Source organism: Anopheles stephensi, chromosome 2, assembly GCF_013141755.1.
Source record: "Anopheles stephensi strain Indian chromosome 2, UCI_ANSTEP_V1.0, whole genome shotgun sequence".
NCBI classification, from domain to species: Eukaryota; Metazoa; Arthropoda; class Insecta; order Diptera; family Culicidae; genus Anopheles; species Anopheles stephensi.
Window position 1 is genome coordinate 33,216,985 of NC_050202.1, and position 24,700 is coordinate 33,241,684.

At 45.4% G+C, this 24,700-nt stretch overlaps 1 protein-coding gene across 2 annotated transcripts in view; it reads left to right on the top strand.

Moving 5' to 3' along the window:
* Positions 1–24,700, top strand: part of LOC118507428 (sine oculis-binding protein homolog A-like) — a 31,993-nt gene that overhangs the window by 3,683 nt on the left and 3,610 nt on the right. For both annotated transcript variants that reach the window (XM_036045898.1, XM_036045899.1), the window contains exon 3: positions 23,891–24,482. In XM_036045898.1, the coding sequence (XP_035901791.1) occupies positions 23,891–24,482 (592 nt within the window). The remainder of the gene's footprint in view (positions 1–23,890; positions 24,483–24,700) is intronic.

The window sequence follows — 24,700 nt, forward strand, 5'->3', positions numbered from 1 at the left end:
ACGGGGAAACGGACCGGATGGGATTTGAACCCCGGTTCTGTCGAACCACGGACCTACTAAGGCCATGTCGGCCATTAAATGGCTTACTAGAATTCTTAGTACGACGCAGTTGGAAAGTTACTTGAATAGTCACTAGGGAAAAATGGTCCGGATGAGATTCGATAGCGATCTGCTTAAAAAATCCTTTGTTTTAGACATTTTTCAAACAGTTGACGCTTGAGCGTGAGATAAATTTATCTCTTCTCATCTCCTTGGCACTACAACCTAGAGAGGTCTCGGCCTGCCATTTCTGGCGTTCTGTGACTTTATTTTACCCGTAGTAAAGTAGTTAGCCCTAAGTACGGGGAGACGGTCTGAATGGGATTTGAACCCAGACGGTTCTACCGTGTGAAGACCGGCGCCGTTATCGCCTCGGCCACCGGACCGACTAGGAGATAAGTTCAGCTTAGTTAAAAAAGGTTCTGATAGTTTTTAATATACTTTCGATATATTAAGTTCATGGTAATGACATGATTAGCTTCATACTAATGACATCTAATCATAATCATCCTTCGATACTAATGACATGATTAGCTTCATACAGTCAGTGCTTAATGTACGATGGAACCGTTAGCTAATTTCACTAGCCGTCATTCTAACAACGGCTGTTCTGTGTATCTATTTTTTTATCGTTAAATGATATGACTTTCTTAGTACAGACTGTACTGTATAGCTGATATACTCTTATAACAGTGAGAACAGAGTACATTCCCTAGAGCACATTATTTTTTGATGACACGGTGATCTTCATCAACGGGAATGATCATTCAGAAAAATGCTCAATTTAACTCAATGTAAATAAACGAAGACCTGGGAGATATTTTTCTTGGTAAAGTTAAAATAAAATAAGATTTCACATACAAAAAAAAAAACAAAGACATTAATAGAGACAATAAATCATGATAACGATAGATGGAGCACCCGTAGACAGTGTTTTTAGTATTAAATATTTATGAGTAACAATTGACGACATCTTAAACTAAAGGACCACACCGACAAGGTTGTAAAGAAAGTAGCTTAAAATTTGGGTATTATTCATACGCTCGGGAGTTATATCAAGCGCTAAGGAAAGACACAACTCTACTTGTAATATTTTTGATCAAACTTGTATTTTTGTGCTAAACAATTCTGTTCCTCGCAAATGATACACAACTCGCTAAGCTACAAAGACTAGAGAACGAGGCTATGCGAAGCTATACTATTTAGATTTTGACTGGGACACTCCTTTGGCTACGTTCTTACATATCAGGTGCTACAAACGTTTCGCGGTATTTGACCCAATAATCCTCTATGCCGCTCATGGTCTACCGCCAATCCATTATCTAGGCCATAAAAGGACTTGATCATCTTGAGATGGATGATCATCCTTCTGGAGCCTTGCGAGTCTGATTCTTTGCACGATGCTGAGATACAGTTCGTGGAGCTCGTCATTGTAACGGTTCCGCCATAGTCGTTCCACACCACTTCTTCTTCCTAGATCTTGGCATGCCATATCTTGCTTTGTGTGACTTGATTTTACCCATAGCTGGATAGTCAGTCCACACATACGGGATCAAAAATCCTTCCAAGCAGACTCCCTAAGGTAATATGTGATATTTTCTACTGTGGATGTCCGTACGCCAAAGAATTACGTGGCACAGTATGATTTTTACCGCACGAAGAGTGCAAAACTATATGAATGTAGCGGCCAGGAACTCATAGTTTCACAAAAGGACTTCCATGGTACATAAGTATGCCGCAAAGAGTTCTTGTTGTGAGTTTCGCATCTGTGTTTAGATAATTGTGTGCGGCATGTATTAGAAGTATTTAAATTTAATCAACTGAACTGAAAGTTTTTCGTTCATTAAAAGCTTAAGTAAAAAATGTGTGCCAATTATCTCAAGATAACTCAACCATCTAAATCCATTCAGAAGTCAAAGGTGGGATCGCCATCGTCGTTATCAGAACAACGGCTTCTGCCTGGGCATTATACGTTTCTCTCTATACATTAAAGTGATCTCACTTGCCTGAACAAGATCAGTTTTCGGTCACGCACTAACGTCTAATTGTAGTACATTAACGTTCCGACATAGGTATAAAATCTAAACAGATTTGTGTGTATCACAAAACATCCTCCTCATCATCACAAGCGGTTGTGTTGTAGTAATGTTTGCCAATGGTATTTAATTCCTCCCGTATTCGTAGGGCGTCGTCTAGCGCCGGTTTTCAACCTGAAACCAAATAACCCCATATTGCCCTTTTGCGGGAGAAGCAACAAGTAGTAATGGGAGAGCTGTACACACCGAGAAGCATTCTACACGCTCTGCACCCTTAACAGAGGGGCGCGGCTGTGCGCTGGGTGAAGTTATCATCATCCCCCCCCATTTTCGGTTTGATGCAATTTATCGCGGCTTATATTTAGTCCTCCGCGTCGGGATCAAATGTGTTTCGTTTGAAGCGGGCAGGGCAAATCTGGGTAGCGTTCGCAGCTCACAGAGTTTTATCTTTCCCACACGCGGCACACCGGGATGATGCAGCGCGCACGTATGGCACACGGTGGAGCGAACCGGCGGGACGCCGACGGCATATCTTGTGAAGTCCTCTACGATTTCAAACGGCCGCACACCTGCCGTTGTCAGTTTTCCACGTGTTGGCGAAGCGCAGGGAGTCGTCAGAGCAGCAGGTGAGCAGCGAAGAGCGTATGAGGGATCCCTATTACTAGCGTACTACTTGCTGCTTCTCCATTGTACCCGGTCCCGCCATTGCCCCACAAGGACCGTACTGTCGGAACGTGGGGAGCGATTTGGCTGGCGCGAATATTGCCAGAGAATTTATTTGACGTGAACCCATTAATAATTGACGCATACTGCAACCGTATATTGTTGTTGTTAGCGGCCAGCGGTCAAATTTATTGATATCAGACGAATCGGGAAAGGGTAATGGGGATTGATTACATTGTTTGCGATGGAAATAAATTAAATTCGCTCAAGATGAGGCATAATTTACATTTTTAGTTGTTGAATATTGAATAAAAATAATCGCTTGACACATTTTCCATGTTCCGCTAAATATATTACAGTTTTTCTTAAATTTTGTTCCATTTTTGCCTAAACTTTGGTGTTCGGCGATCCGTATCCATTTCCATGATGTGCGCACTAGGAAATTAAATACTCACACATAAATTCATCTTCGTCAAACACACACATACACGCATATTCGCTTGCAATGGATAGAAAACAGTTCCACCGATGGGGTTCCTTCCTTCTTCCAAATCGAACCCCAAGTCCCTCAGCATTCCTGCAAAAACTCTCGATCCAATCGGGCGAGTAATAAATTTGGACACGAACGCCGGTTTAGTGACGGCGACACAGGTTTTTGGACGTTCGGTTTCGATTTCTATTTCAAAGACATTTTCCTCGTGCTTTGTGTCACATGTGTCCACCAACCAACGCCCGACTCCGGTGTGGAAATTGAACACTTTCTCTTTCGCGTGTTTTGCTACGTGCGGATTTCGTTGCGCAAAATCGTGTGTGTTGATGGTAATGTGCGTCTGAGATGGATGAGATCAGTCAGATCAAATGGGAAAAGAATCCTTCGCTTTCGAAGATAGGGAGTTTGGAACGCAAACGAATTTTTTTTTTTAGATAGGAAACGTCTTTGGGTTGCTGTTTCAAAGTGTTTGAGGTTGATGCACAGGGACATGACATTGGCAAAGATGAAGGATAAGTTTTTTCAAAATTCTTATCAGGTGGAAAGTTGTGTCGTTTTCACTGTTGTCATTAAGAAAAGGACAAGACACAGAGGTAAACGAAACAGATGAGTGAATTTATAACGGTAGGAGCGCCTTTACAGCAACAACATTGAGTTACTTATTTGCTTATTTACTTATCAGGTATTGGATTGTTGCTAAGGTTCCCGGTAACGCTCAAAGTCTTGCTCCGTCATCTCCCAATCCAATATTCCGGCTTTTCTGATGAACGTCTGACCAAAAATCCGACGAATGACCAAAAGGACTATATTGGGCTGAGTCTTGCAGTACCATTCTCATGACTTGGTCAACCCAACGAAGCCTTCTTGATTTTGGAGCCGCTGAAGGTTCTACCACGTCTAGCATGTCGGTTAGCCTTGGCTGGATCGCCAGTTGTTTTCCAGAAAACTCGGTTGATCTCTGACACATTAGACTTCACCTAACCCACCTGATATCCAGTCCAGAGCTTCGGAGTCAGGGGAATCTAATTCTCTATTCCTTCATTGTCTTTTCAAAAATATCCTCGTCCCGGTCGAAGACGCTATCGACCAAAAACGTATCCAGCGAATGTTTGCTTTGCGTTTCTAAAGGGATCCCGTGAATTGCAATCCTTGGTCTGGCAACTCTGCCCTCGGCGTGGATGCAGCATTCAGAGATCCTTGGTCGGCGCGCTTTTTTTTGCTCCCGGTGGTAATCAATTTCTACGTTCCGGCGAGGATCGCCGTTTCAGTTTCGGTTTTTCTGATTTGTTTGTTGCTATGTGCCATGAAATTGGATTCATTCTGTGAGGCCATCTACTCGTTAGATAGCCGCTCTCGCGCCGACTCTATTCGTTTAACTTAAAAGTAAGCATTAAGATAGTGTCGAGGGGACCTTGTGGTCATAAGTTAACAAATGAATAAATCATGATTTCGAACGCCGCTATGAGAGTTTTATCAGTTACAAACAAAGTTTCAAGAGTCCAAGACTTAGAGGCATAAATGAATACTGGAACTCAAACTGATTCTTCCAGTTTCTCTATTTCTTTTTTGGCCTGCTCCTATGGAGCACGTCTAAAAGACATGGCCTGGTGTTAAATCATTTTCTAGGAAACACGGTCCTTGGCTGCACTCCTTCATCTTCGGCTACATCCGATCTGAGTGAGCCAACCAGCTCGTTGTGCTCTTCTACGCTTCGCGGTGAAAGTGTCGTTGACGAGCAGCTTCCTGATAGGGCATGTGTCCCTTATTTTGTAGTGTGTCCTACTAGGGGCAAGCACACTTGCGCATTCTTAACAGCTTTGTGGTAGTCGGTACTTCCTTTTGACCTACGGCTCTATGAATGTAGTTCAGAATGAATTAGGAGCCTCGAGCTATGACTTTTTTATAAATCATCCACCGATTGTACTTTCTCGTGATAAACTTAAGGCGAGGCGATCTTTGATCCTATGATTAACTTAAGCCGTAAGCCAGGATCTAGATTTACTTATAGCAGACTAAGCTAAAGACGAAGGTGTCAGACATCCCAAAATGAGTATCAAGCAATATAGTCAAATAGGAAAACACTTTTTGTCGCTTCTTTATATCAGTTCTAGACAACATGGTCCAATTTGAGATTTCTTGACATGATCAACCCAACGGAGCCTTCTTCATTTCCGCTGAGGGTAGAGCACTTCGGTTAGACATGGCTAGATCGCCCAGCTTTATTCAGGAAACTCGGATCATGGCTGCTTACCTCTAACGAACGTTGATCTCCGACAAATTGGATAGAGCCTGTACAATGAAAATCAAAATAAAACCTAACTATTTGTTTTGCTCCATCAGTGCATAAAGTATCTAATATAGCGATAACCATTCAATTAAAACTTACATGTTACATACATTACTCTTCAGCTCCACACACACACACACAAAAAAAACAGATACTGTCCAGGTTGTTTGCTCGGTTTCCTTCACAGCGTTACACAGCGTCCGCGTCTTATTGCTGGCCTTCTTTTCCCGGGCGATAATTGTGCCGGTGTTGTTTTGGTGGTTTTGTTTTTTTTATCACTGCATCCTCAAAGTAAACTCAAAGTATCAATTTTCATTCACCAACCAAGTCCCACAAATGATGAGCAGTCGGTTGGTAAGAGAAAAAGAAAAACCTAAACCAAGAACAAGAAGTAAAATAACCTACAAAACAATTGCAACCGCCGCGCGGGTCAATGAATTGGCCGTCCTCTACATACAGAACTGATTTCACTTGACTTGGCTCGACTCGTTTTAATGCTCTTTCCAGTTTTTCACTCTAGCTGTTAATTATTTACTTGAGTGGATTTAAAGAACAAAAAAAAAACAAAACAAGTTCACATTACCGGGTCACAGTCGCTTTGGTGAGGCGAGGGTTGAGTCTGCAAAAATTCCCCATTCGGCATGGAAAAACCGGCTGAAATCGAATCCAAATCACCTATATTGAGTTCGAATTTGAACCAAAGCGTCTCGAAGTCAAATTAAGCGGTAAGCGCAATTATCAGGAAAAAAAAATCAACCGTTTTTTAAGGGTTGCATTTATGTTTTGTTGTTCAACAACACCTTAGCAAATTTAAGCTCAATGAATGTATGTTATAAGTTTATTACAGCTTCGCTAACAAGATACTCACAAAAGTAGCTTTCGGGTTCGCATGCGCTTGCTTAATTAAAAACAAAACGAAAATTTCACCCAATTTGATTGTGCTCAGTGTAATGTGATATTGTCGTTGGCTTCACGTACTTCGGTAACGAGTACCTTAGTGTGGTTATCGGTTGCATCGGCGTTGTTGTTGGGTGGCCGTCCTTCGTTGGGAGCTGATTGCGTCGGTAAAGCTTGGTTTTTCTCCGAGAGTCGATTCTAGATTGCTTGGAGAGTTTCTTACGAATCAGATCGACCACTCCTCAGTTCCCGAAATCTAAGGATTCTGTAACTTGAACCAATCCACGCAATGCAGCAAAGAATCCAAATTTCAAAAAGCTGTCCCCTCTTTCACGTAATTACCGAATGTAGCACATTTTTCATATCACCTAATTTTTCCCATGCCTGAACTGCACGCACGTTCCCTACAGAGGAACGTCAGTAACGGGACCCCAAACCGGCCAGGTTAAGGCAGGCGTCCGGAATGGGACGCGCAACGAAATGATTTGCTAATTGAAATGCGATCCAGTGCAAATGAAGTTGCAGTTGATAATTTGATATCCGGCAGCTGACACGAAGCTGTGGACGGTGGTGTGCCGCTTGCTGTGAGTACGGCGGTGTCAGTGGCACCGACCGTACGCTGTTACAATGATGGCGCAAAGATACCAGCAGCAGTGGTCTTGGTGGTTGTTGCTGGTTTCGGTTTTTTCGCGTATAATTTTGTTTTGTGTCTGCTCCAAAGCAATGGTATTCAGCGTGGTCTCAAATGACACCCTTTTGGGCGAAGAGTAATTTATACAGACGTGTCGGGTGAAGTGATATCACATGGAGTTGAAGTTTTTATGGGACCGTACGCAAAATGTCAATGGGACGGTAAGATTTTATGCTTATTTTGAAACTAATTATAACCGATGTTTTAAGAAAAAACGGGCAAGAGTTAAAACTATCTGTAGGAAACATGGGCTGGGTCTATTGACAAATGCAGCTGATCCCGAGAGATGGCACACATGTGGCACACTAGTGGGAAAGTTAGGGGTTTAAGACGCGTTTTAAATTTTAATCATAGATAAAGTAAGTATTTTTAACTATTAATGATTTAAAAATTGGGTGGCTCGGTATTAGAGGCGACAACGACGCCGCCCTTCATACGGGGTTCAAATCCCATCCAAACCGTTTCGCCGTAGTAAAGATTGATTATTCAACTACGCGGTATCATTAATTCTAGTAAATGGCAGGCTAGACCTAAGAGGTTATTAGGTCAAGAATAGAGGGAGAAAGAGGGAGAGAACGAGACAGAGAGAGAAAGAGAGAGAGACAGAGAGAGAGAGAGTGAGAGAGATCTGAAAATATTATCTCGATTGCTATTGCTAGCCTGAATACTCTTTATAGGCCTTGTTCATGCCTCCCATTTTTGACTTACTAGACTTGTTGATACTACGTAGTTGGATAGTTAAGTTAGTGCTCACCACGATGGGACGATCCGCATGGAATTTGCACCGTCCTACTATGCGAAGAGCTGACGCAAACAGAAAGCCAGAAATGGCAGGCTGAGACCTCACGAGGTTGTAGTGCCAAGAAAGAAGAAATTCATGCTTTGAATCCTAAATATTTGACATTGATAAAATTGAGAGCATGTTTCATTCGGATAAGCTTATTCCGTATTCCCGTACTTAGAGGGTCCTCCGGACCACTCGGAGGTGGAAACATCGGGGACCATCTTCTTTAAGTCGATCCGGATCCTGGTATACTGATGGTACAGACATCATTGGTTTGAGGCTCTCCTATGTGACAGAAGTTTACAAAAAGTGCAAGCAAGTGGCACTAAATCTCGGGTTGAAGATTGAACGAGGCGAAAACCAAATGATGGAGGCACCACTAGCGGCCTTGCCTTGAAACCTATCTGGAGTCAAAAGTCAGCAGCGACAACAACATGATGTTGTTGCGTTAGGGTTCTGGCTGCCAACCGGTCATACTACAGCCTGAAGAAGATGCAGGAAAAAGAGGAATCCTGAGGATAGAACATTATAGTCTCAGTACTCACATACGCCTCTGACACATGCGACCCAGTCCAACACAAGCGAAATCCTCTTAGCTGCATTCGAAAGGAAGATGCTCAGAAGGATTTTTAAATTAACGATTAAAGAACCGTTGTAATGACGAGCTCTACGAGCTGTACGGTAATCTATTCATTGAGAAGCGAATTAGACTCGTCTTTTTTCCTATTGGCTAGTCTTTTCATGAGAATGGCACTGGACGATCCAACCCAATGACTCCACCATAGATGGACAGAGGAGGCATGGTAGGCTCAAACTGAGATGGAGTTGTGGCGTTGATGTCTCCGATTTTTCCGTTAAATAATGTTAAGCAATTAAAATTGACGTCATTGGTCTATTTTGAAGCTCGGAAAATGGTCAAGAAAAAATCGGCTGAACCATTTAGCGTCACTTATCAAATACTCCATTGTTGAAGGTGGAGCTAATCAGATTTAGTTTTCCCATTTGAGCTCCTAGCTTCAAGGACATTCAGTTGCAGAGCTTAAAGCATAGAATTCAATATTTAAGTTCATTGTTTACGTTACAAAAACTGGAATGAATTTGGAGTTCCAGGAATTTTGCACTTTCTAGGAAGGAGGACACATCCTCGATACGCTGATCGGAAAATTGTGATCCTGTGTGACTATCATACCACCCTTCCCGATCCACCTCAAACAGCCCCCTCTTTACATAAAAATCGATCGGGTGAGCCAGAAGCTAGACAGTGCACGAGATATCGGATTCCTTCCAGCCAACCAGCCAGCCAGCCAGCACGGTTGCCAAAGATGACGATGATGATGATGAGGTTGCTTCGTTGTATTCGTCCGGATCGGTCGTCCGATGCACATCGGCGGTGTCGCATTACCAACCAGCCAGTAGTAGATGTAGTAGCAGCAGCAGTAACCGGCAAATAGTGCGGGTAGGGAATGAACGGGACACGGGTCGGTTTAGATTTTCCATCTATTACCGGCTCTTTAGTCTTGCTGGGGCTGGGACACAAACACAAAACAAGGGCACGAATGAGGGCGGTGCAAATTGAAAACATATTTTCCACACCATCGGACGATGTGACGATCGGGGAGGGGTTTTTGCGGGACCGGAACGAACGACCAACGCCGAGAGTGTTGTGTGGTGTGAGCACTCCTGCGATACTAATAGTGTTCTTGGGTTCTTCGGCAGAAGACACGCATGCGGATACATTTCGTGCACACGTCAAAAGTTGTGCGAAGCGAGCTTTAGAAAATGCGCCCGGAATCCCCGGGTGAGAGATGGTTTTCGGGGCGGGGAGGGGTAGCGGTGTGGAGCCGGTGGGGGTATTTGGTTTCGGGTGAACGATGGTATCGCATTCCGGTAGTCCGGTAGAAAAGTGGAACTTCCCAGGATTAAATAATGAGCATGAAGCTATACGAGCAAGGCACGCCTTGCGGATAGGGACAACGGTCGAACCGGTGGATCCACGTTTCGGTAAATGAGACATTTCAAGGTGTAGAGTTACCGGGTGGTGCTCTAGCTCTCGGAACTCATGATCTCTCATGTCGCCTGGGTGCTCTATTGTTCCCGCCTGTGCGTTGAATGTGACTAATGATGCTGGACAGTCATTATAAAAACCTGCCAGGAAGTCTCGCAGCTCTCGCAGGAGCAGGAGGATTCGCTTTGATGATGGGGTTGGCAAGGGTCCGGATTTGTAGTTGGGCGAAATTTGTATAAATACGATCCTTGCAGTGATCTCTTGAGGGTCTTTGGTTTTATTGTCCCGAGAATAATTTTATTGGTTCTTGTACTTATATAAGAAACAAGAGCTTAAACCTACTCACATGGACCTTCCATAGCTGTCGACCACAATACCCGTACAGAAAACAACATAACTTGGTGCATAATCTGACATTCGGTTGAGTGAAATCAGGCCGCGGAAAAGGGGATCCGTTGCAAAACTGTAACTCCAACAGTCGCGCAAACAATCCTTCAATCGAACGTTACCCCCGAAACGTAATCTGACCCGGGGAACAGGGAACGACTGGGAAGCATACCGAAAACGTCATCGCGACACGAACCACATGGTATTGGTGGTAGGGCAGCGTTACAGAACTCTAGACCAGGAAAGCAAACGAGTTTCATGTTACCAGCCAGCCAGCCAGCCAGCCAGTCAGCGGCCAGAAGCTTGGGAAATTTTGCATTCGCAAGCGTTTGGCTGTGGTGAACGGTTAAACGTGTTCCTGGGTTGTACAATGGGCATAGAATTGTGGTGGCGCTAGCTTTATAATGTGCTCTAATTTAACTAGTAATATTTTTTTGCCTTAAAACCTGTGGGTTTTCTCTCCACAAAACTGATCTCGAAATTCGCGTTCTGGTCCTTTAAAACTATGACTAAAATTTGAACTCCACGCACGCTAGACACACACTCACTCTCCCTCGAATGTGTCTCACATTTCCGGTAGATCCTCGCGCATTGATAAGGTTTTATATTTGTGTGGTTTGCTCGCTCGGTCCGACAGCCCCCGGAATGCGCATCAGCTCAGCTCGTTTCGGGGAATTGCGCCAAAAAACCAAATCGCCATCGCCATGTTTCGAAGGCATGTTTTTCGGGAATGCCCTATCTATCCTCCGTCCCCATGCCAAAACGCGAAACAGGGGCGCGCTGGGATTCTTCACCGTGCTCGGCTGCATATCCGGTTACAATGATTTTTATCATGAGTTGTTTCCCTGTGTGTGTGTGTGTGTGCGGTCGCTCGTACGTGTGTGTGTGTGTGCTTTATTTTGTGTTTCTCCTCCCCACCGTTTCCCCCAGTTTGTTCTGGTTCAGGGGGGTTAGATTTTGGGCCTTCGCTGCTCCATCTTCGATGGGTTTCAGTTTCGAAAAGTTCTCGCCTTTCGCCATGGCCGAGAAGACGATCCATCCATCCAGCACACGATCCGTTCGGATGGCGCACGAATGGTGGGTGCAGGCTTCGGTTATGGTTCCGGTTACGCGCCGACCGTCAGTCGGCGAGTAAGATGGCAACACAGCCCGTGCGCGATATCCTCGTCCTCGGTTGGGTTCGGGTCGTCAAGATGAAGCTGACGCTGATGATGATGATCGGGGACGGTGAAGGAGGGGTGTACAGGGGGAAAGGGTACGACCGGGGTTGATATTGGAGACGAGGGCGAATTCGTACGCTAAAATAACACATAATTTTCAAACGTTAAAACATTATTAAGCAACTCGAAACCGTCGTTCGAGTATCGAATTTGAAACCGACCGGGCCTCTCGGTGATGGGAGACCCCGGGCTGGATGGATGGTTTCAACGTCATCCAACATCGTGCCAGAACTGGGGGGAGATGAAATCGGAATATGGATAAGAAACGAACGAACGGGGTGGGTTGGGTGGGCCTCTTCGGGTGTTCTGTGACCGATCGGTTCAGGTCGGACATGTCGGGGTAATGTGGAATGGTTTTCTCTCTCTCTCTCTCTCTCTCTCTCTCTCTCTCTCTCCCGCCCGGCCATTTATTTCGTGCAGATTGTAAACGAAGGAGTATTCTCCAAATTGTTGACTTGTGTACTAGGTTAGGGTAAAAAGTTGCAGTTTTTATGTCGTGTTACCTGTGTTAAGTTGTTTTAGTATTAAGAAATGTATTGTAAGGCTTTTACTATTTTTTCACTTGTTAAAATTTGAGTTTATTGTTTCATTACTTTTTCTCTCTGTTTTAAACTTCTTTCATTAGTTTGTTTATTAATTTGAAATCTTTGTTATTAGTAAGTGTTTCATATTGCATTAAGATTTTTTAAGAAAGGATAAAAATTTTATCTTACCGATTTTGTTATATTATTTTTACTAAAATAATTTAAAAACTTATTAAAACCCATTAGAAAATTTAAAGGAAGTAATATTTAGAACAGATTTTTGGAACGTTTTAAATTTTAATAGTTTATCTTGAAGAAAAAAAATAGCAATCAATTTTCGGTTCAATGTTGTGTTGTGACTTTTGATTCATTAAACATCTCCTTCCGTTGCTTATCTTAAGGCAAACATCTTCTCTCACTCGCAGAACTAAATTTGAAGACGCCACAACGCGTTCCCGGGACCCGGACCGACGAGACACCGCGAGACGCAAGCGCACGCGTGTGTACGTACGCTCAGGACCGGTCTCGCTCGGTGCCACGGGTTTCGTCTACGTTCGGCGCGTAACCGGATACCGTGCCGGTAACCCGATATCTTCCGTCAATGCAAAACATCTTGCCGGGGGTATGCGTCGCCACCGTCGGTTCCGTGCCTTGAACCCCGAACCGTTGCCGAGGAACGTGGAGTTGTTTTGTATTTTTCTTCCCAAGAAGTTCCCACACGGTCGCGATGGGTTTCAGGAGGATCGTTCAAAATTGGCATCACGGAACAGTGTTGCGTTTGCGCCAGCACCGCGCAAACAGGGAAACGCCTGGTTTAGCGAGCGGGTTAAGAGATGATCGTGGCAGACGTTTCGCCAGATTCCGTCATGTCCCGTTCGAATCCCATGGCGGTGGGGAAGCAGGCATCCTTGCGCAAGGGAAGGAAGGAAATATCATCGTCCGCACAGAGATGGTCGACAGCGTTTCGAATGGCATTAATTAGGTCCATATTTTGTGTCACGGGCGCAATAAATAAGTGTGTCCCGTTCATTATCGTCTCAAGGATACAAGTTTACATCAGGACAACAGTGACAACGTTTGGGATACGTCGGTTTAACAAAGTACAAAACATCCCTTGAAATGTTGAACGATTTGGAACTATAATTGATCGTTAAGTTTTCTTTCAATAGCTCAAAATGGCTCAAACATTGGTTGTAATGCTCCGTATCCCCCCTTATTTACATTCTCTGCAGGCTACGCATGACCGTCTAAAAAGTTGTTGCTTCTTGCAAGCACCGTCCGCCTTCAGGTTTGGTTATTATTAAATTCTCAGCTTACCCTTACAGATACATTGTAGCAGGATGTGCGCTCTGTGTAAATCATACGAATTATTAAGTGCAAGTGGATTCTCATGTTAGGCAGGGCTGTTGGGAGCTTAATTACGAGAATCGCAGAAGACGAATTGGTGATCTTTGCTGGCTGAAGTCTTGCTTGGTTGCGCCAATCTAGTTGGGCGCCCCTCGTACTCGTGGAAGAAGGGCACAAATTGAATATCAACCGTAATTATAGAACGGTGTGGCATTGGTCTGCGGCGCGGAATTTGTTACTTTGAAGTGAATTTTGTGCCATTTGGGACGGTTCTAGTGTTGCTAATTACTACTAATACTACTAGTTTTGCTCGTCTTTTTGGTGAATTTTCAATATAAAATTATTTAATTGGCTTCATCAAGTTTTAAATTTTTATTTGACGCTTTCTTTCAATTTCTATTTATACGCAAAAGAAAAAAAATCAATGTACAATCTTGCAAAATAAATTATACTTCCCGTGCAGTCAGTTTGATCCACTATCTCTCGCCTGATCTCTAATTGGACGAAATTGAGCCGCACGATAAGTTTTCCCCGTCTTGGCATATTAGTCAGGCAGCTACATTTCGTGCCATTGGCACGAGACAGCGGAAAAGATGTCAGTTGGTGGTGGTTCCATTTTCTGTGTTCCTTCCCTCGGACCCCGAGCGCTCCCAAAAAAGGGGATTCAGCTGGTTCGGCTGACTCCGGGCCAAAAACGGAGTGCAACTACAAAGTAGTGATGCGCGTTCGGGTACGTGTGTCCGTTCGTCTTCCTGTCATCGAAGCTAATGAAACGCTTTTGCGAACGCCAAAACCGTCGTCGTCGTTCGTCCAAACATCTTGCACATCCTCGGTCAACATCTTGCACATCTGCAAGGCGCGTTCCTTTTGGGCAGAACATACGGGGCCAAGTGGCAATAAATCGCGGCACTTGATCGCTCCTCCGGTTGTATCGGTATGACCGGGCCCGGGGATGATGCTGACGGTCGAATATGGGGGGGAGGAGGGGGCGGTGGCCGGGTTCGGGCCAATTGCAAACCATCACCGAGGCCAATCACTGCCACATTCATGGCATTGCCGCCGCTGTCGTCGTTGTCATTGCTGTGGCCCACGTGAATGATCCCGGCCGGCGGCAATGTGACACTGTTCGTTTTCTTATTCAATTAATTAACTTTAGCCGTCATCGTATTACAATACTTGTTTATTTCCCTGTCCTCTGCAACGGGAGACGTTTGTCAACTACGGCTGCATCTCACTCGCCGTCGCCGTCCATCCGTTTGCCCGGCCGGGTGTGCCAGGGAGGCCAGGAGTGCCTTATCGATTTTCAACGTTAATCTCCGTCGCTGGAGAAGGAATCTGAGCCGGTACGCCGGGTATGACATTTGCAGCAACCGACACGCCGGGCACCAAGTTGATGCGATGCGGCAATCGGGCACTGGGAACCACGGGGGAAACAGGGCGGGAGGCCTGGAACGGGGTGGTGGTAAATGAGTATCACATTTACACTTCTTCAATTCCACCTACCCTAACGAGCACTCGCCTTACCCAGGGCGCTTCGCTAGCACGACCTCACCAACCACCAACCATCGATCGCTCGGTGTTGTGCGAGGCTGCAGCAAGAAATCAAGCCCCACACTGTTGTTACTCATCGAGCTATACTCAGGGATGGTAACGCTGGGAACGAGTTACCGGCAGCTCGATCTTCCGCCTCATCCGTCGCTACGTGCCGTTTAATGAAATGCAGACAGTTTTCGTTAGTTTCCCCTTACAGTAACGCATCGTTTAGAGGCAACGGCAATGGAGCGAACTGCCGATCGAAGCTACAGGACGGGCCGGAATCTTCCCGGTAAAACTGAAAACTATTACACACGATGTGCGATAATAAAGACGGATGTAGTGAGGCGAGGCCGAAAGGGGGTGGTGGTAATGTGCGTGATGCGTGTTGATGCTTTGGTCGAAGTGATCCTATCGGTGGCGCCCGTTGCTTCAAATTACACGCAGTTTTAAGCACGAGCAATGCGAACGTTTCCGGATGTGTTGTCGAACGGCGCTGCAGCTAGCACGGTGTATGGGACGTACACCAGCCACGCGGAAGCCGTGCAGTTTGTTGCTAAATTGAGGATGCTGTTTAGTGCTTTGCCAACTAATAGTAAGGTGATGAGTGAGATATTTTCCAACCTCAAGATATAGACATATGGGTTAAGGGGGTTATAAGATTATGTTTCTTTTAGTTTGATAGGCTTTACTTACCAGAATGGAATGATATTTTATGCGCAAATGGTTATTGTGATGAAGACTTGGGGAACCAACATCATCCAACCAGGTTCCTCCAACCAATTTCTATACCCTGTACAATTTTTAAAGTGCGTATTTATTGTTTTTGGAGATTAAAACTGACCTCTGATATAATACTATCACAATGTGTAAAAAAATCATCAAATCGTATATTTGACGCCATTATTCGCAATTAAGAGGCGAATGAGGTCTCTAAGACCCAAAGCCTCTATAAATACTCGAAACAAATAATAAAATTCGCTTTCACTGTCCTGCTTCTAATTCTTCTAATTCTTCTTAACTGGTATCAAAGCTTTAAGGAGCGTATTTTTGAGATTTTTTGACTGATGAAGATAACAACCTCATATGGACTAACATTGGCATGTATGCTAATCACTAGACGCTAGATGCCGATGAACGTTGGGTCATGAATCTTCTACTTCAGTTCTTGAAGATCAGACATGCGATTTTTCAATGTAACGTAGACCTAGACTATGTTAAGTTTTTCGAGCATGAAATTGGTAAACATCCTCCATGAAGTATTGGAGGCTGAGTGTACTGTCGTATCAGATTAAGATTTACTCTCGGGCTCATTTCACCTAATATTAATATTGATGTACTGCAGATTGCAGACGAAAGTATGCAAGATAATTTCAATTTCCAAAATTGCTAGGACGTCCTTGGTTGTTATGACGTGTCGGTTAGGTGTAATACATTATTTAAAAACTAACTTACTTTCTTATTTATCATGGACTTCAATCGCTTCGTGATTTTGCCCCGCTACAACAATTCTCGATACCGCTCACGGTTTAGTGCCGTACTCTGCCAGTCTATTATCCCGACCGTTCTGGCTGACATATCAATGGGATCACTCTATCTGAGTTTGGGCCGTTTTACTCGTAGTAAAGTACTCAACCGTACGTATGAGGAGGCGATATGAATAGGATTTGAACCCCGGTCCTGCCGTGTGAACATCGTCGCTGCCGTCGCCTCGGCCACCGGACCGCCATCGACCATAAAGTCGGTCGGTCTTTCAGCTATATAAAGATGGTTCCCGATGCTTCCACCTCCGGGTCACGAATGCCTCACTCTCTCTCTCTCTCTAGCGCCAGATTGAAAAGAGGGCAGGCTAGCCCATCTATGGTGCAGGTTCTTGTTGGCAGCAAAGTGGGCCCTGAGAATTTTCCATCCACCGCCCCCTTTGCATGTGATGTTGGTCACTGGCATTCTTACAAGCCCAATCCGTTAAGCCGATTCCAAAGGAGGATTACAAAAAAGTCCATTGCGTCGTTATTTCTAATTTACATAGCATATTACAAATTATTTACATGGCTCATTCAATCAAGCAAAGAGCTCTTGAAAGCAGTAGTAGTTTGGATAAATGAGAAGACCATTTGAATCTTTGGTAGTGGAGAGTTTAATCGATGTAACACTTTGTAAATATTTGATATTTTAATTCACGTAAAATCACAATTAAAATCGCTGTTTATTACATGACAGTTTATTGCATACAGCACGGCAGTACATAAAACCCCAACCCACCGTCACAATATTTACTGTTTTGCTGGATGCAAGGCTGGTCTCATTCGATGTACATCCGTAACTGGATCACACTCTCACACCTTCCGGGCAGGCGCCAACGGCCAAAGTGTGATGAAAAGTGGGCCCCTTGAAGTGGTATCGGTATGACGATAGGCATCGGTTACATTATGCTTAGCTTCAAAAACAGTGACCCTTTCGCGTGTCGCCTTTCATGTTACGCAAAGTAATCGATCAGACGTGCTCATTTCCCATCCTCCGCCGCGGCTCGTGTCCCGCTACGTACCGAAAAAATGCCCTCAAAGCGGTGTTGGTGTTATTTTTTGTGTTGCTCCTTTTCCCTTTTTTGGGACCGCATCGTCATCAGCAGCCGAAAAACACTATTGTAGACAACGGTTTAAACGATCGATTAACGCCATGGGAAGAAATATGATCCGTCGCTCGGCTACACTCTTGAGGTGACGACAGTGTGGAGCACAAGCAAAAACGAAAAACAGTGGTGTAAAGTAAAGCCCAAAACGCCCGGTCGATCCACGACGGTTGGACACCTTTTTTGCGGTGTAGCCAGCCCATTGGTTTGACACCTTCTTCGTGGACGTGTTCTTCATTAGTAGGAGCCTCGGCAAGCAGGCATCGTGGCGTATATTATGTAGTGTGTGCGTTATAGTTTGGAGTTTGTTCCCGTGCACTGGTCGCGGCACATACTGCACATGCACATTAAAAAGTCATAAAAATCACCCACTCACCAGGAGGCAACCGGAACGGCGTGGCAAGCGTGTGACAGAGTTGGTTCCGGAGCAGAAGAAACTCAATATTCTAACAACCCATTCGCATTCAAGGACGACCAACGTCCCGTTTAAAGGGTTGGGCAATCGGTGAGAATCGGTGTGTAGCTCGGACCGTTGTCCCACGGATTCCACGACACTGTGCCATGCCGGCGTTGGACCTGGACGCCCACGGAACGCTAATTAATCCGAACGAACTCGGCGGACACGATTTACTACCGTGCAGCAGCACACGCTCCCTTGCGGAGCCGTTTGCGGACCTATTTTAGTTCGTGCATGGATTGCGAAAGCTGCCGTTCGCCCGAGAAGGGATCAAATTTCTGTGCCGTGTTGCTGGAAGGGCCGTATGCCGTATTCCAATTCGTTCGGGAGGGGGGACCTAATGCCGAGTTAATGTCTCTGTGTAGCCAGATTTTTGTGCTAGCATCTTGGCTCATGCTGTAGGAAAATCGGTTGAATGTTTCACAACGCCAAAGTCGTCGCCACTCGTCATCGCCACTGTCAAGTGTTTGTAGACGTATCTTTCGGGTGAAGAAAAATCCTGTGAAGAAAAGGATTGTGTTCGTTGGTCGAAACGGAGCCGAAATAAAGACCAAAATCGGCAGCGAATTAGACTCAATTACCCTCCGGGATCGATGTAGATCAATCATCGCATCCGGCCGAGCTACTGGGACGCGTTCGCTAATCTGCACACCAGTAATCCGGGTTAAGCCCGGTGGTGTGGTGGTCGCACAGTTTTGCAGTCGTGACAAATTGATGGATTGCCCGATACGTAGCGCGCCTGTGGGAAATCTACCCATGCTCAAGGCTTTCTCTAAAACTCAATTCCACCACCCAGAGCTGTGACCAATTTGTTGTCGATTGAAGAGATATTTGGTTACGTCCCGTTGTGTCCTCCGGCTGTGACCAGTTCGGCAGTGTTTTTTTTCTCCTTCTCTTCATCTCCACAGTCCAATAGGTGGTCAGGACCGGTAACGTGCCCGATCGCTTGGTCCGCGTGTGAAGTGTGATAAATTATGTAATGGATTTGTTATACGGCTGTGAAACACGACCGTTGCGTTGAAGGATTCGGTTCTCGGGCCACATGCATAAAGGCCACGCAATCTGCTGGCGTCCTATGTGCTCACTATGGGCGCAAATGTCCGATGGAACTGGGCAGGGGGATGAGGGGAGGGGAGGAAATATTTTTCCTGTCCACCCAAGGCAAATCGTCATCACATTTCGTGGACTGGAATTTTGGTACGTTAGTGATTGCTGCTTGCATCAAGTTACGAGATCTCACACGGATCAGCGCGGGCTTTTTCCGAATGCGCAAGCACATGTCCACCGTGTACGTGGCGGTGTTGGGTTGGTTGAAATCGATCGCCTTTTTTATGTTTATTTAGGTTTAGCGCTCCGTTTTTTCTTCTACTTCGTATTCTCCTGCGCCATCGCTGTCGCGGGTTTTCTGTGAGATCTGTTGGTACTTCTTTCCAATCACGCCCCACCCCAAGATCCGAACGAGCATCGCGTATCGGTATCAGTTTTCCAGCCACCTTCTTCTGCTCGTCTCGCCCGTTACCCCCGGATGTACCCTGGGACCCGGTTTTTTTTCTTCTGTTGTTAGTTAATACTTTTGTTTTTATTAATACTAATTTATTGGTTTACACTCGATTATCGGCAGATCCGATTTGCCGCAACCGGTCACGTGGTCGTCTGGGTCGAGCGCGCCTCGAGCGTCTTCCGAATCCAAAATGCAAAGCAACAGCTTAAACGAAACGGATGGAACGGTCAAACAGCCAAACGCGAGGAAGAGGTGGGATCTGTTCGAATCGAAGTATGGTATCATCTTTCCCGCGATGCCTGCTGGCTGTAAAACGGGCGTTCGCGAAGAATTAATTGCTGAAATTTAGAAGTATTATATGTTCATCCGACCAACGTGCGTGTGTGGTGGGATAATGGGGGGGGGGGGGGGGGGGGGGGGGAATCGTTGCTGTGCGACGTTTAGCGAACCATTGTAACAGGCGTGCTTTACATGGGCAAAACACGAACGAAATGATCGACGAGAAGCCTCGGGAATCGTCTAAATCGATTCATCATCATCGGCTGACCCAGCTGCTCAGCGGTCTGTTCGGTGATGTAAATACACATAAACGATGCTGTTATTGCGACTGATAGGAAATCGAAATCAAAACGCTATACGGCGCGATGTTAGGCTCAGATTGAAATGTTCGATCAGTGCCAAGAATCAATGGAGGTGGTGGTAGTGGAAGCGAGTGTTGTTAATCAACCTTCGCATCGTGTGTTGCCCGTTGGTATGAAATGCAATACGGCGAGATCGTTCGGAAACGATGTTGATACATAAATCACAAAGATAAGCTACGGATCGTATTATTGTGCGATCTTGTGCGATGATTGGGTAGAAATGAAAGTGAAAAAGTGTTAACTTACAGCTTTGCAATGTTAAGAAGGTTATACATTTTGTTTTTTATGTGATCAGCATTTGTTTTGAGTTTTATTGATCATTGATAAACTTTTTTAGTTATTTTATTTTGGTTAGTTATCCATCTAGGAGTTGTCATCTCCTTGTGAAATAATTCCGAAAACTGCCAACATCGGTGTGTAATTAATTAATGTTTAAGAAGGATCTGCAGTGTGTTCGAGACACTTTTCGGCCAGTTTTTGTAATGTAAATGTAATGTCATCAACAAGATTCACTCAAAGTAATCATCATTAACATTAAATACTGCTTCGGAGCTCGTCCCGTCCTTTTCGTCTCTGGGAAGGACCTCAAAACCCGTTTGAATATTATCTATTAACTGGACTTTTGTATTGCTGAAAGTGTGATTGGTGCCTTTGTGTCCCATACAAAATATTGCATTTGGAACTTTGGAGGTCAACCATTTAAAGTGGTGATGCCGCAGAAATCTTCAGAGGACCATGTTTGACTCCTTGTAAAGGTATCGAGTGAAGAGGCCGAATCTTGTTGCAATAGAAACGACCTTAGCTGCCTTTTTTATCAATGGTTTGACTACTTCTTCTTCTTCTTCCTTGGCACTACAACCTCGAGAGGTGTCGGCCTGCCATTTCTGGCTTTCTGTGACTAGATTTTACCCGTAGCAAAGTAGTCAGCCCTGCGTTCGGGGAGGCGGTCTGGATGGGACTTGAACCTCGGTCCTGCCGAGTGCAGACCTGCGCCACCGTCTCGCCGGCCACCGGACCGCCGGTTTGACTACAGTGTTCAACAATTCCACATAATCATCTTAAGTCAACCTGTTACCGCTGTCAAAATTTCGTCACATCGATCACTTCAGATGATATCCTGTATCATCTCCGAAACCCCGCACAGTTTGGAGAAATTTAGTCTACATTACACGATGAATGTCCTGACAAGTCACTAGTGCTTGCCTGAATGTTATTACTATATTGAGGGAGCATAGGGCAGCAGTCCTGATATCCACAACTCATGGCATATGGTCGACCGGAGTAGACGAGTTTAAATCACCGTAAAGCTAAAGTAAAGAACGCAGCTAAGAGGGGTTCGGCAGTTTTGTACGTATGTGAGTGCTCAGTCGGTTAGTAAAGGCGTATTTGAGTACTGGGACTATAAATGTTCTAAACAGTCCCAGCTTCGTCTGGCGCGACAGGTATTTTGAGAGGAGAAGTCTCCTTCGCTTGGCAGTCAGCACTCTTGCACGAAACTGAACATCAATGTTGTTGTCGGTGCTGACTTTTGACCCCAGATAAATGAAGTTTTGGAAGACTTCGAAGGTGCGGTCACCTATTTGTACATCACCCCTGCGTAAATCAGGTTTTGTTAGCAGGGTCGCTGGTGGTGCCTCCATTATTTTTATTGCCGCTAGCTCGATCCTGGTAAGCTTCTGCTACATAGGAGAGCTTCGCACTGATGATGTCTATGTCATCAGATTATGTCAGGATCTGGATTGACTTAAGGAGGGCGGTCCCCGAAATTTCCACCTCCGAGCCTCGGAGCTGGAATGATGACAGGAAAACCCACCTCCTTGGCATAGGAGACCCTAGGTGGTAGCAAAACGATCCGAGAGTTTTTCATCCACTTTCACCTGACATGTGATGTTGGCCGTTGTCATTCTTACAAACCTGGTAAGCTTCGCTTGGTAATTGTAATTGTAGCACAATTACAACCAAAGTTTAGATGGCTGAAGTCGAGACTTAAAAGTCTTCAAAATCCCAAGACTTTTGAGGGTTAATTCCTTCTAGGATTATTTTATTCATAAAGGACGGCCTAATCATCTGCCAGGCCAGGACGCATCTACTATAGAATACTTTGAGGTGTTTCCTTTGTCCTTATCACATCCAATGCCCGCAGGATGAAGCGTTGTAAAAGAGATTCTCTATGATGACGAAATATGAATGTAAAATTTATTCGATTCTTTTCATTTATTCATAAATCGGATTATCTGGCATAATTGTTGCCTTAATGTACTAAATACTTAATAAGTATAATATGTAAACTAACAGGATATGATACCGGCTTACCGATGTGGCCTGAAAAAGTTATATGAGTTGTAAAACTGGCTGAAGAGAGCGACCATTACTTTTACCGTATCCGAATGACCGTAATTTGGTCCTGTAATGGACTTGCGAATTATTTGTCTAGTCCTTATCGCGCCTCCACTCTCACTCCGCCTCCTTAGGCCGTCCACACGGACAGAGGAGGCGTGGTAGGCCCAAATTGAGATGGAGTGATGGCGTTGATGCGTCTGCCAGAACGGCCGGGATAACGGATTGGCAGACGACGGCGCTAAACCGTGAGCGGTATCGAGGATTGTTGCAGCAGGCCAAGACCGCAAAGCGGTTGTAGCACCTGATAAGTAAGTAAGTAAGTACTTATCGCGCCTCTCACTCTCACTCAATCTCACTTACCATGAAGAACTGTGTGCCATCACATACGTGATGGCGATTCATCATACAATCGTTAATGGTCCCCTATGCATGGCATGGTAAGCATTTGTATGCATTAATTCAGGCGGTAACTGCCATACTGTCCCGATATTCCGATGTCGAAATTTTGTATCTAACATCCCCGTTATAAATGCTTTACGACGATTTTTGCCCCATACACTCAGGTTGGCGCTCGTTTCGTGTTGCAGTGTAAAATTTCACCTGCTCATGTGTGCACGAATCCTTCAGTCACGCCGTGTGCTGTTTTTCTGCCGAAGCACTGAAACTGTACACCACAAAAGCGTATAAGCGTACCAAAAAACAAGAGACAACAGACGATACCAGACGCTGGTGAACGTTTGCTCTACTCCTATCTCCTGGCATATAGCAGCAGGTTCTAGGCACTTTTCAATGGGCAATGCGATGCGAGCGATGAGTGAAGATGTGCTGCGGAAAAGGATTCCGGTACATTGCAAAACAAGTCGGTACAGGAAATCGGATGCCTTTTTTGCCGACGACTAAAACATCAATCCTGGGTTATCGTATTCCTCGTCGGTCGGGAGAATACTGCACAAACTGCCTCGAATGGTTTTTTTTGGGGGGAGGGGAGGGGAACTATATTTTATAAACGCCATACAATGGCAGAACGGCAGAACCGCGTACTATTTCCGGGTGCATTTTACTGTAAGCGTCGTACGTGTGTTTGGATTCCATTTAATCATGTATTTAATATCCACTGCCAAGCGCGTTTCGTATTTCAATTACATCCAATCGGTACAGAACCTACCGAGGGCGGGAGTGATATAGACTCACATCCACCCACCAGCCTCGGTGTTTCTTCGGCGTGGAATCGGTGGTGTCTCGTTACAGGTTTTGCAGGGCTAAAGCACATGAAAGAAACACCTTTGGTAGTGGGTTTCAATTTAATAAAATAATGACATCCTGAGGGCAGGGTTACGATCCGGCACATTGCATTGTGCTGATCCTTACGTTGCAAGCTGTGGCTAACGTTGTGATCCTTCCTTTCCCGTCTCTTTGCAGGAGCTAGCCGAAACGGCCATGAATGATATACTGGGCTGGTACGGGTACGATAATGTCGATCGTCTCGAACTTGCAGCTAACAATGCACCGACCATCGCTGCATCCACCGGCATCGACGAGGATGGCGCGGGAGTTCGCTTGAAACCGTCGGACAACGAACCATCCATCTCTTCCTGCTCGTCCACCAGCCTGGTCAAGACCAAATCATCGAAACATCATCATCAGCCGCATCATCATCACCAGCTGCAGCAATCGTCCATCGGTGGCCGCTTTCTTGCGCGACAGCAGGACGACCTGACGATCAATCCGGTCGCATCAACATCATCGAACTCGGGTGAACGGCGAGGCCGAGATATCCAAACGCCCTCGACGGCTAACCGACCCATCCTGTCGGGATCTCCGCCAGCAACAGTGCCAGCGTCGTCGTCCACAGCGACACGGAACGGTATCGTCTTACATCATCAGCAGCAGCAGCACCATCATCATCATGCTTCAGTTTCAGCCGGAGGCGGTGAAAGTTCCACCTCCGAGAAGGACAGCTCGCGGGAAAGCTCCAAGAGTCCGATGCTGATGAAAATGCTGGACAAGCAAGGTAAGCATCGCACGGCCAGCCAGCAGGCGTGTACCGCGCGTGACCGTTTCCGGTATCTATGACTAATGGGGTTTCTAAGGAGCGTCCACCTGTGAGCGGGGGAACGCTCATGGTAAGATTAAGATGCATTGATCACCTCTTTCTCGGTAGCCTTTTCTCATCGGTAAGCCATGGACGGTTATCGGATACTTAATTAGATTTTTTTATTCCCGGGACAA